A 13,059-nucleotide genomic window follows, 5' to 3' on the forward strand; every position below is an offset into this window, starting at 1 on the left:
CCGTTGATGTCACCATTGCAGACAATCTCTTGGGTAGAGAACGAGGGAAAGAAGTGGAAGAGGAGGAGGGGAGAAGGTGGAGGAGAGAAAGAGGAGACAAGGAGGGATAAAGTGGAGAAGCTGGAGAGAGCGAATTTTTTGAATTTTTTCATCAAAAATCTAAAACCTGAAAAAAACTCGGTTTTCCTTTTTGATTTTTGGGAATCTAAAAAATATCTAACACAGAGGGAATTGAAATTGGATGTAAAATTTTGCGTAGATACATTTTCATATATTAAAGATTTTCATCGGAGGTCCTATGCGACCAGAAATTCCGTTTTACCGAGACATGACCCCATTTTGCATAATATATCAAAATTAACCGTTTGTAAAGTTTCCTTAAAACTAGATGACATAACACTTGGCCATCTCAAAGAATTTTATTTTTTGAATTTTCTATGATTTTTTTTGAAAACTAAAATTACTAGGAGGGTGCCCAAAATAGGGCACGCTACCACTAAGTTGATAGTAGCAGTATGCCAAAAATAAGGCACGCGGCTAGTATTTTGCACTGATTCGCGCATGTCAGCCTAATATATTGGTAGCGAGGCAGATAAAGGTACACGTGACTAGTACGGAGATAGCGGTCGCGAGCCTCGTGAGCACGCACTGCGGGTACTTTATGGACCTGAGTACAGCCAGGTCCCACATACTAGTCGCGTGCGCTACCCTCCGTTACGCTTCCATTACACGTGTACCAGTCGCGTGCTTACTTTTGGTACGCGTTTTCCCTACTAGTGTGTTAATTAGATTTTTACCTTACACATCACAAGTAATCCAAATAGTATTGCATTCAATTGAAGGAGATACATATTGGAAGCCTCTCTTGCCCTTCTTGCTAAATACAACCTTTAACATGAACTGGAAATAAAATGACAATATGATAAAACTAAACAAATACGATAATGCTAGCATGCTCGTACACATATGAGCTCAACATCTTATTCACTCCATATCTTGAGGAAACTTAATCGCGCTTAGACCATGGAGTTATTCTTCTTATTCATGACCTCCTGAATAATAGGCCCGACAACATCAAACTTCATTGGTTTGGGCAGAAATATATCAGCACCAGCGCTCATGAATGATTGTTCGAGATCATAACCGGCTGATACTCCAACAATCTTCACATGACTTTCTCCCAAAGCACGGATCTTCTCAATGGCCTGCCAAATAAGGAAAAAGTACATTCAAGCAAACTATAAAGTAAAAAAAATTAAATATCTATTTAGGAAACATGAAAAAATGGAAAATTAATTGTAATACCTCAGGACCGGACATTACTGGCATTTCCTTGTCACAAAAAATAATGTCAAACTTCTTTCCCTCGAGAAACAGTTGCACAGCTTCGTTCCCATTTTCAGCCACAGTAATCTCACAGTGGAACTTCTGCAGGATGGTGGAGAGAATAAATGCATGAATAGGTGTATCCTCCACAATAAGGGCCTTCACGGGGGATCCTTGGACGGTGGAAGTCGTCATTAGCTAAGCAAAGTGCTGCAAATAGAACACAGATGTTTATTATTTCTAATCCACGCAATACATGTAAAGCGATTGTTCTAAGGTATTCTCAAGAACAAAAATAAGAAAACAATTAGAAACCAAAATGTTGTATATATAAATAGTTGCAAAATCATTAGAACTAATTCCTACAAATAATCTGGAAGTTAGGTATTTGCTTGAAGTACATGCCAGCTGATGGAAATATATGCTAAATCTAGCAGTAAGTTCAACTCATCAAATGTTTCTATTGCGAGACGTGTGCGCACTTTATTAATACTCATGAGGGAAAGACGGAAAAACTAGATTTGCATTTAAGAGGATTACAGGAACATCACAAAATGATGAAATAGAACAAGCAAATCTTTATAAAAACAAACATGAAAAAACACAACATGTACATATAGATGCATATGCATGATTGCGCCTCTAACAGTCTCTTCTATGTAAATCACGGATATATAAACTTGTAGATGATGATGAATAAAAGGGAAACTAAAGCAAGAAATAGGGACCTTAGAGATAGCTAGAGCTTATGGAACAGGAGGGGTAGCAAATGCAGATAGATCTCTTTTTGCTCTTGTTGCTTGAGGTTTAATTTGGTGTTGTGTGCCTTGTAGCCCCTCTATGCCTGGGTATTTATAGGGAAAACGAGAGGAGCGCCTCCCTAGGCCGGTTGATCTCGACCATCCATTTGAAAATTATGCCTACGCCAATGTGCAAATATCTCCACCGCTTCACACCAAAATAATAAGGGGAGAATCAATGAGGATATTGGTAATATCTTTTGTTATAAATGATCCATATTTATTTCGTATTTTTAGATATTGCCCACAAATGTATGGCTTTTAAATTTATCGATTATCGCACCAGAAAAGACCACCCTGTGTGTAAGTATATTTGTCTTGACATGTTGTCATACCTGGATACCAAAATGGGATTATAAATCATTTATTTTTTGCCGTTAACAAAGGATGGATGTATGTTTATATTGTTATGGTGATTAGTACAATTAAAGGATTAAAACCTATTATGAACATGTGTCCATGATAGATATAAAATGTACCTAAGCAGATATTGCAACTAATATTCCAGATCTATCACACATTAGTTACCTCATTCTCCAGATTGTCTTAATATGATATCTATAATTCCATCTTGTATACGTGCACATGGGCGTAACTTAAATAATGATGATCTAAACCCAATTATACATGTGTGTTGATTGTAGGTGCTAAGAGCGCACTAATTCCACCCGAGATTTAGAAATATAATAATAATAAAATAAAGTTATATATCATTAAAAATTCTAACTCCCGAGAGTGATGTGCGTAGAGCATGTAGTTGGGAAACCCCAAGAGGAAGGTATGATGAGCGCAACAACAAGTTTTCCCTCAGTAAGAAACCGAGGTTTAATCGATCAGTAGGAGAAAGAAAACCCTTTTGAAGGTTGTTGCTAGCTGACGTTGGCAGGGCACACTACCGGTGTCAGCAACAATGTGGAACCTGCACACAACACAACCACAATACTTTGCCCCAACTTACAGTGAGGTTGTCAATCTCACCGATTTTGCTGAAAACAAAGGATTTGATGTATAATACAGAAGGAGATGTTTGTTTACAGTGTAATAAAGAGAACATTATTTTCAGTAAAGAAACAAAATAGGTGTTTGCGGTAGATGTTTTATCGAGTGTAAAAGAAAGGACCGGGATCTATAGTTCACTAGTGGTGTCTCTCCATAAAGATAGATAAAATGCTGAGTAAACAAATTACAGCTGGGCAATAAAGATCATACATTACAAGATGATTACTATGAGATTCGCTTGGGAATCAACATGATTCATAGGACCGTAATCCAACTGCATCTATGACTAATAATCCACCCTCAGGATATCATCCGAACAACTTTGGGTATTAAGTTGCAAGCAACAGATTATTGCATTAAGTAAAATGTGTAAAGTAAACACTAGAATTATCCTTGGATAAAGCATTGTTGTTTTCTCCCTAGTAGCAGCAGCACATCTACAACCTTAGAAGTTATTGTCACTCCCCAGGATTACTAGAGGCATGAACCCACTATCGAGCATAAATACTCTCTCTTGGAGTCACAAGCACATACTTGGCCAAAGTATCTACTAGCAATGGAGAGCTTGCAAGATGACAAATAACATAGACATGACATATCATAATTGATCTAAATCATAGTATTCAATATTCATCGGATCCCGACAAACACAACATGTAACATTACATATAGATAATCTTGATCATGATAGGCAGCTCACAAGATCTAAACATGAGGCATAATAAGGAAAAGGCAACCATCTAGCTACTTCTAAGGACCCGTAGTACATGGATGAACTACCCGCGCATCCCTTCGGAGGCGGTCATGGTGATGAAGAGGCCTCCGGTGATGATCTCCCTCTCTAGCGAGCGTGCCGGGAAGAGCTTCGGAACCCTCCCGGACTAGGGTTGCAGATGGTGGAGGCGGGGAACTTTTCGTGGATGGAGGCTCGGGTCTCGGGGGTTTTTCGAGGATTTCAATATATAGGCGAAGGGGCGAGGTCGGTGCACACCCAAGGGGCCCACACCTACCCTAGGTGCGGCCAGGGGGTGGTCCGCGCCTAGGGGGTGTGACCGCCTCATGGCGCTTCTCCATCTCTCCTCTGGACTTCATCTTCATGATAGAAAAATAGGAACTTCGGCTTTTGTTTCGTCCAATTCCGATAATATTTCCTATACAACTTTTACCGAAATACAAAAACAGCAGAAAACGAGGAGCCGACACCGTGGCATCTTGTTAATAGGTTATTCCTCGAAAATGCATAAAAATGCCACGAAGTGTAAAGAAAACATATAGAAATTGGTGTAAAACAAGATGGAGCATCAAAAATTATAGATACGTTTCAGACGTATCAAGAGCCTGTTATCACCAGAATTTGACCGGATCAGAGGTGGGCCGCGATTGAAGATGGGCTTGAAGAATATATATATGGAATATATACATGAATCGGCCTTGCATACAAAGTTTGGGCTAGTTTGCCCATGTATCTGTAATGTAGCAGGATACGTGTCAGTTAGGTAGAGTTTGACTCGTGCACGGTTGGGATTATTCCCACGTTAGAAAGTCTACGGACTATAAATATGTATCTAGGGTTTATGAAATAAACAACAATCACGTTCACCACAAACCAATCTAGGCGCATCGCCAACTCCCTTGTCTCGAGGGTTTCTTCCGGGTAAGCATCATGCTTGCCTAGATCGCATCTTGCGATCTAGGCGATACACGTTTATTCGATGTTCATGCGTTGCTCGTGCTGAAGCCTTGTTGATGGCGAGCAACGTAGTTATCATAGATGTGTTAGGGTTAGCATTGCTTCATCGTATCATATGCTTTCGTCCGTGCAACCCTTAGACGTCTAGCCGCCCTTACACCTATCTTAGGTGTAAGGACGGCACCCGCTTGATCATTATTTAGTAGATTCGATCCGTTATGATTGCTCCTTGTTCTTCAAGGATTAGTTTAATATCTGCATAGTTAGGCCTTACAAACGGGTTGAAGGATCCGGTGGCGCGTAGGGTGTAGTTTGCTAGCCCTAGACGGGATGTTACGGGGATCAACTTCATGTTGGTTTTTAGGCCTTGTCTAGGGTCGGCTTACGATCACCGTGCGTGGCCGCCAGGCTCAATCACGCATAGGATGTTCCGATTATGTGGTGAAAACCCCAAATCGTAGTAGGTTGTTTTAGCTTTATATTGATCAAGCAGGACCACCATATATTCGTACACCTCGTACGGATCATGGGTGGATCGGCTCTTTGAGCCGATTCACAGGATAACCTGAGAGCCGATCGAGGCTCGTATTTAATGTTTACGTGTATGCCATGCAGAAACTAAGCGAGGCACATCCATCACCTTCCCGACCGGGTATAGGTCGGGTGGCACGCCCTTGCACCGGCATCGGACGTGCGTGCCGAGTCTTTGCGGGCCGTCGCTCGGAGGGACCGAGGGCCAGCCGCGAGTCCTGGGAGCCTCCCGGCTCTCTTGTGTTGCCCGTCGCTGCCCGCCTGTGGGTTTCTGACCGCAACACATTCTGGCACGCCCGGTGGGACCGTCTTCGACATCAACCGCATTGCCATCTACATCTGAGATGGCGGAAGGCACTCCAGTCACGTACGAGGATCTGACCGAGGAGCTCAAGAAGAAGTATGACGAGGTCAAAGCAATCCTCAAAGCCGACCTCATCGGCTCTTTTCACAGAACCCGCTCACACGGCATCAGGTGGAAAGGGTTCTCACCTGAAGGCGCGCTCGATGGAGTGGACCTGTCAGCCCCGTCGGAAGAACGCACCGGGTCTGCGTCGGGAGATTAACTTCATGGTAGCTCTTTCGCTGCACCACAATTCGAGAGCACGGTGAACACTTTGGAGCGTGTCGCTCTTCGGGTGATCCAGGAAATCATGAGGCATCAGTACTCTCCGTCAGGACCAGCTCTAGGGACTCACCAAGGAGAGATGCCACTCCAGTCCCGACCACCGCTGCCATTCGCGTTGGCAGCACCGGAAGTGCCGAGTTTACCGGCATACGCCGTTAACATGGTGGAGTACACTTACCCCGGGAGGTGCCAGCCAAGATTCTCGTTCAACATCAATATGGTAGGACCTGGGCACCACCCTGGTAAGGACAGAGACGAGGGCAGCTGCTCTCATAACGAGGACCAAGAGGAAGCCGTCCCACGTGATCGGTTCCGGCACTTCCCAAAAATCCTGGTTACAATCAAAATGAAGGCCGATTCCAGCAATCGGCCCGTATTATCCTGACCACACGTTCTCCCTGTATTCGGTGTCGACCTCACAGGTGACGGAAAGCTAGGGTATGGGTTTACATCGGCTGATGAGCTAGAAGAAGTCGACATCGGTCCTGGGGATAAGCCGCGACCAACTTTTATCAGCAAGAAGTTAGGTCCACATCTTAGGAGTCGAGATGATAGCTACGTTAAAAGAATACCCAGATTGCTTTGCATGGGATTACACGGAGATGCACTGGGTTAGACAGGAGCATCATTGAACATCGGCTCCCCCTTAAGAAAGGATTTCGGCCGTTCCAACAATGAGCACGTCAGATGAAGGCCGAAATTCTGGAAGAGGTCAAGAAAGAGATCGAGAAGATGTTGGCCGCCGGGTTCATCAGGCCATGCAGGTATGCTGAATGGATCTCCAGTATCGTACCTGTAGAGAAGAAAGACGGCCGATGGCGTGTGGCCATAGATTTCCGAGATCTCAACAGGGCCACCCCAAAAGATGAATATCCGATGCCTGTGGCAGAGACGTTGATCAATGCGGCTGCTGGCCACAAGGTGTTGAGCTTCATGGATGACAACGCTGGCTATAACCAAATTTTCATGGCTCCAGAAGATATACACAAGACCGCATTCAGAGTACCAGGGTCAGTAGGCTTGTTTGAATATGTAGTCATGACCTTTGGATTGAAGAATGCTGGTGCGACATACCAAAGAGCCATGAATTATATATTTCATGATCTGATCGGCAAGTTGGTGGAAATCTACATCGATGACGTGGTGGTCAAATCTGTATCCGTGGAGGGACACTTGGATGATTTGCGACGCATCCTAGACCGAACTCGGAAGTTCGGACTGAGAATGAATCCAAAAAAGTGTGCTTTTGGTGTGACGGCCGGTCAGTTCCTAGGATTTCTGGTTCATGAACGGGGAATTGAGATCGGCCTGAAAAGTCAAGAGGCAGTGCGTACCATGCAGCCGCCTACCACGAAGAAGGAGCTCCAACGTCTTATCGGCAAGATCAACTTCGTCCGACGATTCATCTCTAACCTGTCAGGACGAATCGAGCCGTTCATGGCGTTGGTAAAGATTAAATCTGATGATGAGTTTCACTGGGGGGCAGAACAGCAGCAGGCGTTTGACGAGATTAAGCGGTATCTGACAACGCCGCCTGTGCTAGTTCCGCCCCAACAAGACAGGCCGTTCTATATCTACTTATCAGTAGCTGACACGTCCATCGCTTCGGTGGTAGTTCAACTCTATGAGGGTGTTGAAAAGGGCGTTTTCTACCTCAGCAGAAGGATGTTGGACGCGGAGACAAGGTATCCTGAGGTCGAGAAACTATGCCTCTGCCTGTTCTTCACCTGCACCAAGCTTCATCATATCCTTTTGACGGCAGAGATCATCGTCGTATGCAAGTCAGACGTTGTCAAGCACATGCTGTCGGCCCCTGTTTTGAAAGGCCGACTTGGTAAGTGGATGTTTGCATTGACGGAGTTCGATCTTCGGTATCAGCCTGCGAAAGCAGTCAAGGGACAAGCGTTGGCCGATCTTATAGCTGAACGGATTAATACTAATATAGCGGCACTATCTGTACGTGCATGGGCTATGTTCTTCGATGGATCGGCTTGTGACGATGGTTGTGGCATCGGCATTCTGCTAGTGTCGCCTCGGGGGGCAACATATTCTTTCGCCATCAGGCTATCTACCCCTTGCACCAACAACGTTGCTGAGTATGAGGCAGTGCGCAAGGGAATGGAGTTGCTTTTGGAAGCCGGGGCAGAGGCGGTGGAGCTTTTTGGAGACCCGAAGTTGGTGATCTCCCAACTCACGGACGAATACAAGTGCGAGAGTGAGTCACTTTTTCCATATTGGATGGAATGTCGTGAGCTGATGACACATTTTCGGTACATCAATTTCAATTGGGTCCCAAGGTCTCAGAATACCGACGCCAATGATCTCGCACAGATGGCGTCAGGATACAAGGACATACCAGACGGGTCGAAGTTCGAGGTGCGGTTCTCGGAACAGGATGATCGGAGAGCCGATATCTTCAATTATTTGAAGGATTCGGCTCGGGGGCACCTAAATGGATAAGATACAAGGCTATGAAATATGTCCTTATAGGAGATGACATGTTCTACGGGACGTTGGAAGGGTTATTACTCAAATGCCTGGGACCAAGCGAGTCTAATCGGCTCTTACACGAGGTGCATGAAGGCGCCTGTGGAACTCACCAATCGGCTCATAAGATGAAGTGGTTAATTAGGCGATCAGGGTTTTATTGGCCCACCATGCTTGAGGACAGCTTCAAGTACTACAAGGGATGCCAAGCATGTCAGAGGTTCGGAAAAATTCAGATGGTACCCGCATCAGCGATGAACCCCATCATCAAACCTTGGCCATTTCGAGGTTGGGGCATGGATATGATCGGCAAAATCCATCCTCCGTCGAGCAAAAACCACGAGTGGATTCTGGCTATTACAGATTACTTCACCAAATGGGTGGAGGCCGTTCCTATGAAGAAGGTAAAATCGGAAGATGTTATCCAATTTGTCAAAGAACATGTCATCCATAGGTTTGGGATTCCCCAAACCATCATGACCGATGGAGGTTCGGTTTTTGTCTCTAAAGAATTCAGAAATTTCTGCGATGACATGGGAATTAAGCTGATCCGATCATCTCCATACTATGCTCAAGCCAACGGGCAGGCCGAAGCATCCAATCAAAGCCTGATCAAGCTGATTAAGAGGAAGATTGACGAGAACCCTAGGGTGTGGCATGAGACATTGCCAGAAGCTTTGTGGGCCTATCGCATGTCATGCCATGGAGCTATAAAGACTTCACCGTACCATCTTGTGTATGGGCAGGAAGCCGTATTACCTTGGGAAATTACGGCTGGATCGAGACGTGTCACGTTTCAGAATGACCTGACACCGGAAGAATATGCAGCCCTGATGAGTGACACTATTGAGGATGCAACGGAACTTAGACTTTGGTCGTTGGAGAAGATTAAAGAGAACAAAGCCAGGGTAGCTCGTGCATACAATAAGAAGGTAAGACCAAAGGGGTTTCAAGTTGACGATTTAGTATGGGAAGCCGTGTTGCCACTAGGAACCAGGGATAAAGCATATGGCAAATGGTCTCCTAATTGGCACGGTCCTTACAAAGTCACCCAGGTTCTGAAGGGCAATGCCTACATGCTTGAACAGTTGGATGGTGTGAAGTTCCCAGTGGCCGTTAATGGCCAACATCTCAAGAAGTATTTCCCAAGCATGTGGGATGATGGGTAGTGAGATATGGGGACCGATTTTAAATCGGCCAGTAAAAAAAAATGTGTACATACAAATCACAGCCGATGCACAAACATCGACTTGAGAATATGCAAAGACAACAGTATGCTAGTATAGCCGATGCACGGACATCGACTTCAGAATAATAAAAGCCGATGTATTGTTATCGACTCTAGAGGAACACGCTCAATTGAGCAGGTTAGCAGATCAGTTTCAGACCAGAGATCATGATATTTGAGATGAATCTCCATGTGGATTTGCTGAGAAGTTGAATCTGCGCGTTTAAGGTTGGAGGATGGTTTGGACATGGGCTGGACCTGTTTGTCCGTGTGAATAGGCGATTGTTTGGCCTCAAATCGAGTTTATAGTGCAAGCCGATGCCCTGCCATCGGCTCTCTGTACAGCGACTTCGTTCGACAATCGGCAAAGCGACAAGAAAGCAAAGTTAATGGGGGAATATTTTCTTCATTGATAATGGGATTTCTTACAAAGAAAGAGCTGATTGCTCAAGGGAGGAAGAACAAAAGAAAGGTCTATTGACCAATCTACTACTACTAGGCCTATACTAGTAGATCCTAATCTACGGGTCGTCGCTGCCCTCGTCGTCGTCCTTGGAGCTCTCGTCGGCACTGCTGCCGGTGGGCTCCTCGTCACTGCTCCCGTAGCCCTCTACGGGAGCTTCATCCTCCTCGTCATCGTCGCTGTCGTCGTCATCCCACCAGGTGCGGAGGCGTTTCACCGGTGGGTAACCCTCGAGGGAGTCGTCGTCGTCGTCTTCCTCCTCCTCTGCCTCGGAGGAGGTGTAACCGTCCCAGGAGAACGAGTCGTCCTCGCTCTCCGATTCCAGCTCCCCATCAGCAAGGAACTGGAGGTCTTCATCTCCGCTGGTCAAGGACTTGTCGTCCTCGGACCAGATGGAGGAGGCGTGGTCCTCCTGATCCCACTCCTCCGGGGCGCGTATGTCCTCCGGCGTCGGCTCACGGGAGGAGGAAGACCGGTAGGAAAGACCGGAGGAGGAAGAGGAGGAAGAGTCCATGGTGGGAGAAGGGTTTTCGAGTGCTACAGAGGAATAGAGGATGAGGAGGGGATGGAGAAGAAGATTGCTCGATGCGGTTAAATAAAAGAGATACGGTGGAGATTCAATGCCACAGCAGTTTCCGAGGAAGTGGTGCCCAAAGATAAAATTTTTGGCCAGGTCACGCGGAGAAGCGGAGGAGGCAAGGCATCATGATGAAGGATACTGCGACGGTTCTGCTCTGTCACGACATGACCCGACGAAGAAAAAGCAGAGTGATTTTGGAATTGTCATTTCCAAAAGCAGGGGGGCATGTGTTATCACCAGAATTTGACCGGATCAGAGGTGGGCCGCGATTGAAGATGGGCTTGAAGAATATATATATGGAAGATATACATGAATCGGCCTTGTATACAAAGTTTGGGCTAGTTTTCCCATGTATCTGTAATGTAGTAGGATACGTGTCAGTTTGGTAGAGTTTGACTCGTGCACGGTTGGGATTATTCCCACGTTAGAAAGTCTACGGACTATAAATATGTATCTAGGGTTTATGAAATAAACAACAATCACGTTCACCACAAACCAATCTAGGCGCATCGCCAACTCCCTTGTCTCGAGGGTTTCTTCCGGGTAAGCATCATGCTGCCTAGATCGCATCTTGCGATCTAGGGCAAGACACGTTTATTCGCTGTTCATGCGTTGCTCGTGCTGAAGCCTTGTTGATGGCGAGCAACGTAGTTATCATAGATGTGTTAGGGTTAGCATTGCTTCATCGTATCATATGCTTTCGTCCGTGCAACCCTTAGACGTCTAGCCGCCCTTACACCTATCTTAGGTGTAAGGACGGCACCCCGCTTGATCATTATTTAGTAGATCCGATCCGTTATGATTGCTCCTTGTTCTTGAAGGATTAGTTTAATATCTGCATAGTTAGGCCTTACAAACGGGTTGAAGGATCCAATGGCGCGTAGGGTGTAGTTTGCTAGCCCTAGACAGGATGTTCCGGGGATCAACTTCATGTTGGTTTTTAGGCCTTGTCTAGGGTCGGCTTACAATCACCGTGCGTGGCCGCCAGGCTCAATCACGCGTAGGATGTTCCGATTATGTGGTGAAAACCCCAAATCGTAGTAGGTTGTTTTAGCTTTATATTGATCAAGTAGGACCACCATATATTCGTACACCTCGTACGGATCATGGGTGGATCGGCTCTTTGAGCCGATTCACAGGATAACCTGAGAGCCGATCGAGGCTCGTATTTAATGTTTACGTGTATGCCATGCAGGAACCGAGCGAGGCACATCCATCACCTTCCCGACCAGGTATAGGTCAGGTGGCACGCCCTTGCACCCAGCATCGGACGTGCGTGCCGAGTCTTTGCGGGCCGTCGCTCGGAGGGACCAGGGCCAGCCGCAGTCCTGGGAGCCTCCCGGCTCTACTGTGTTGCCCGTCGCTGCCCGCCGGTGGGTTTCTGACCGCAACACGCTCACAAGGCATCCTAGGTGTACAATATGTATGCGTGTGTACGTCATGATTCGTGATCTAGTCTTGATTATATCCTTGCCATCAAATTTTTGTTTCTCCCAAGCATCACAGGGACGATCCCCAGTAGATGCGTATCTAGCCCATGGCTACCACAACTTCAATTATAGGCATAGGAAGAAGCCCCCAAATAAATATCTTCATAAACCATGCATGAAAGTAGGTGAGGTGCGACTAGAAGGGGGTGAATAGGAGCTACACAATTTATGGAATTTTCAATTTTCATGTTGGTTGTGAAAACGTAAAGGTGATTGCTTGAAATAAAGATGATCCTATATGTGATGCAAACAAGAGTAAAGGAAACACACGTAATAAAGCAAAGGTAAAGGGAAGCTGAACGGCAGGGCTAACGAGTGGGGACGAGGCGCGATATGTTTCCCGTAGTTCCCTCCACAAAACGAGCTACGTCTACGGTGAGGAAGTGTGGCACCACAAAGGTGCCAACAGCCACAAAGCCATCACCTTGTTCCTCGTAGGCACACCACGAAGGTGTACATACCTTCTCCAGTAAGCAAGGTCAGTCTAGGCGGATAACCTTCACACAAGGTTGATGCACACTCCATAAAGGATGAATGCTTCCGACAACGTCACAAACTAGTCACAAAAAGATCTAGACTAGAGATGCTCTTCAAAAACAAGGACCCCCATAAAGGGATCTACGGATTCCAACTCCACAAAGGAAAAGTATGGGGTCACGAAATTTCTTGGGTATAAGAGTTGATCTAGCCCTCCTCCTTGCATTCCCAAAGTTTGGGGGGATTTCGTTGGCTAGGGAGAGAGATCTACGTGATTGAAGCTTATGAAGTATGGAGGCAAGAGATTGTTATTCATGTTGGCATATCTTATTTTAGGAGGAAAAAGGCTCGCCATTTTAT

At 45.8% G+C, this 13,059-nt stretch overlaps 1 protein-coding gene across 1 annotated transcript; it reads right to left on the reverse strand.

The window, feature by feature from the left end:
* Nucleotides 1-1,016: 1,016 nt before the first annotated feature.
* Nucleotides 1,017-1,521, reverse strand: LOC124673455 (two-component response regulator ORR42-like). Its single transcript, XM_047209533.1, has 2 exons — nucleotides 1,306-1,521; nucleotides 1,017-1,205 (listed from the first exon to the last, which is right to left on the reverse strand). The coding sequence occupies exons 1-2, from the start codon at nucleotides 1,519-1,521 to the stop codon at nucleotides 1,017-1,019; spliced, it is 405 nt and encodes a 134-aa protein (XP_047065489.1).
* Nucleotides 1,522-13,059: the final 11,538 nt, after the last annotated feature.

Source organism: Lolium rigidum, chromosome 7, assembly GCF_022539505.1.
Source record: "Lolium rigidum isolate FL_2022 chromosome 7, APGP_CSIRO_Lrig_0.1, whole genome shotgun sequence".
Classification (NCBI taxonomy): domain Eukaryota; kingdom Viridiplantae; phylum Streptophyta; class Magnoliopsida; order Poales; family Poaceae; genus Lolium; species Lolium rigidum.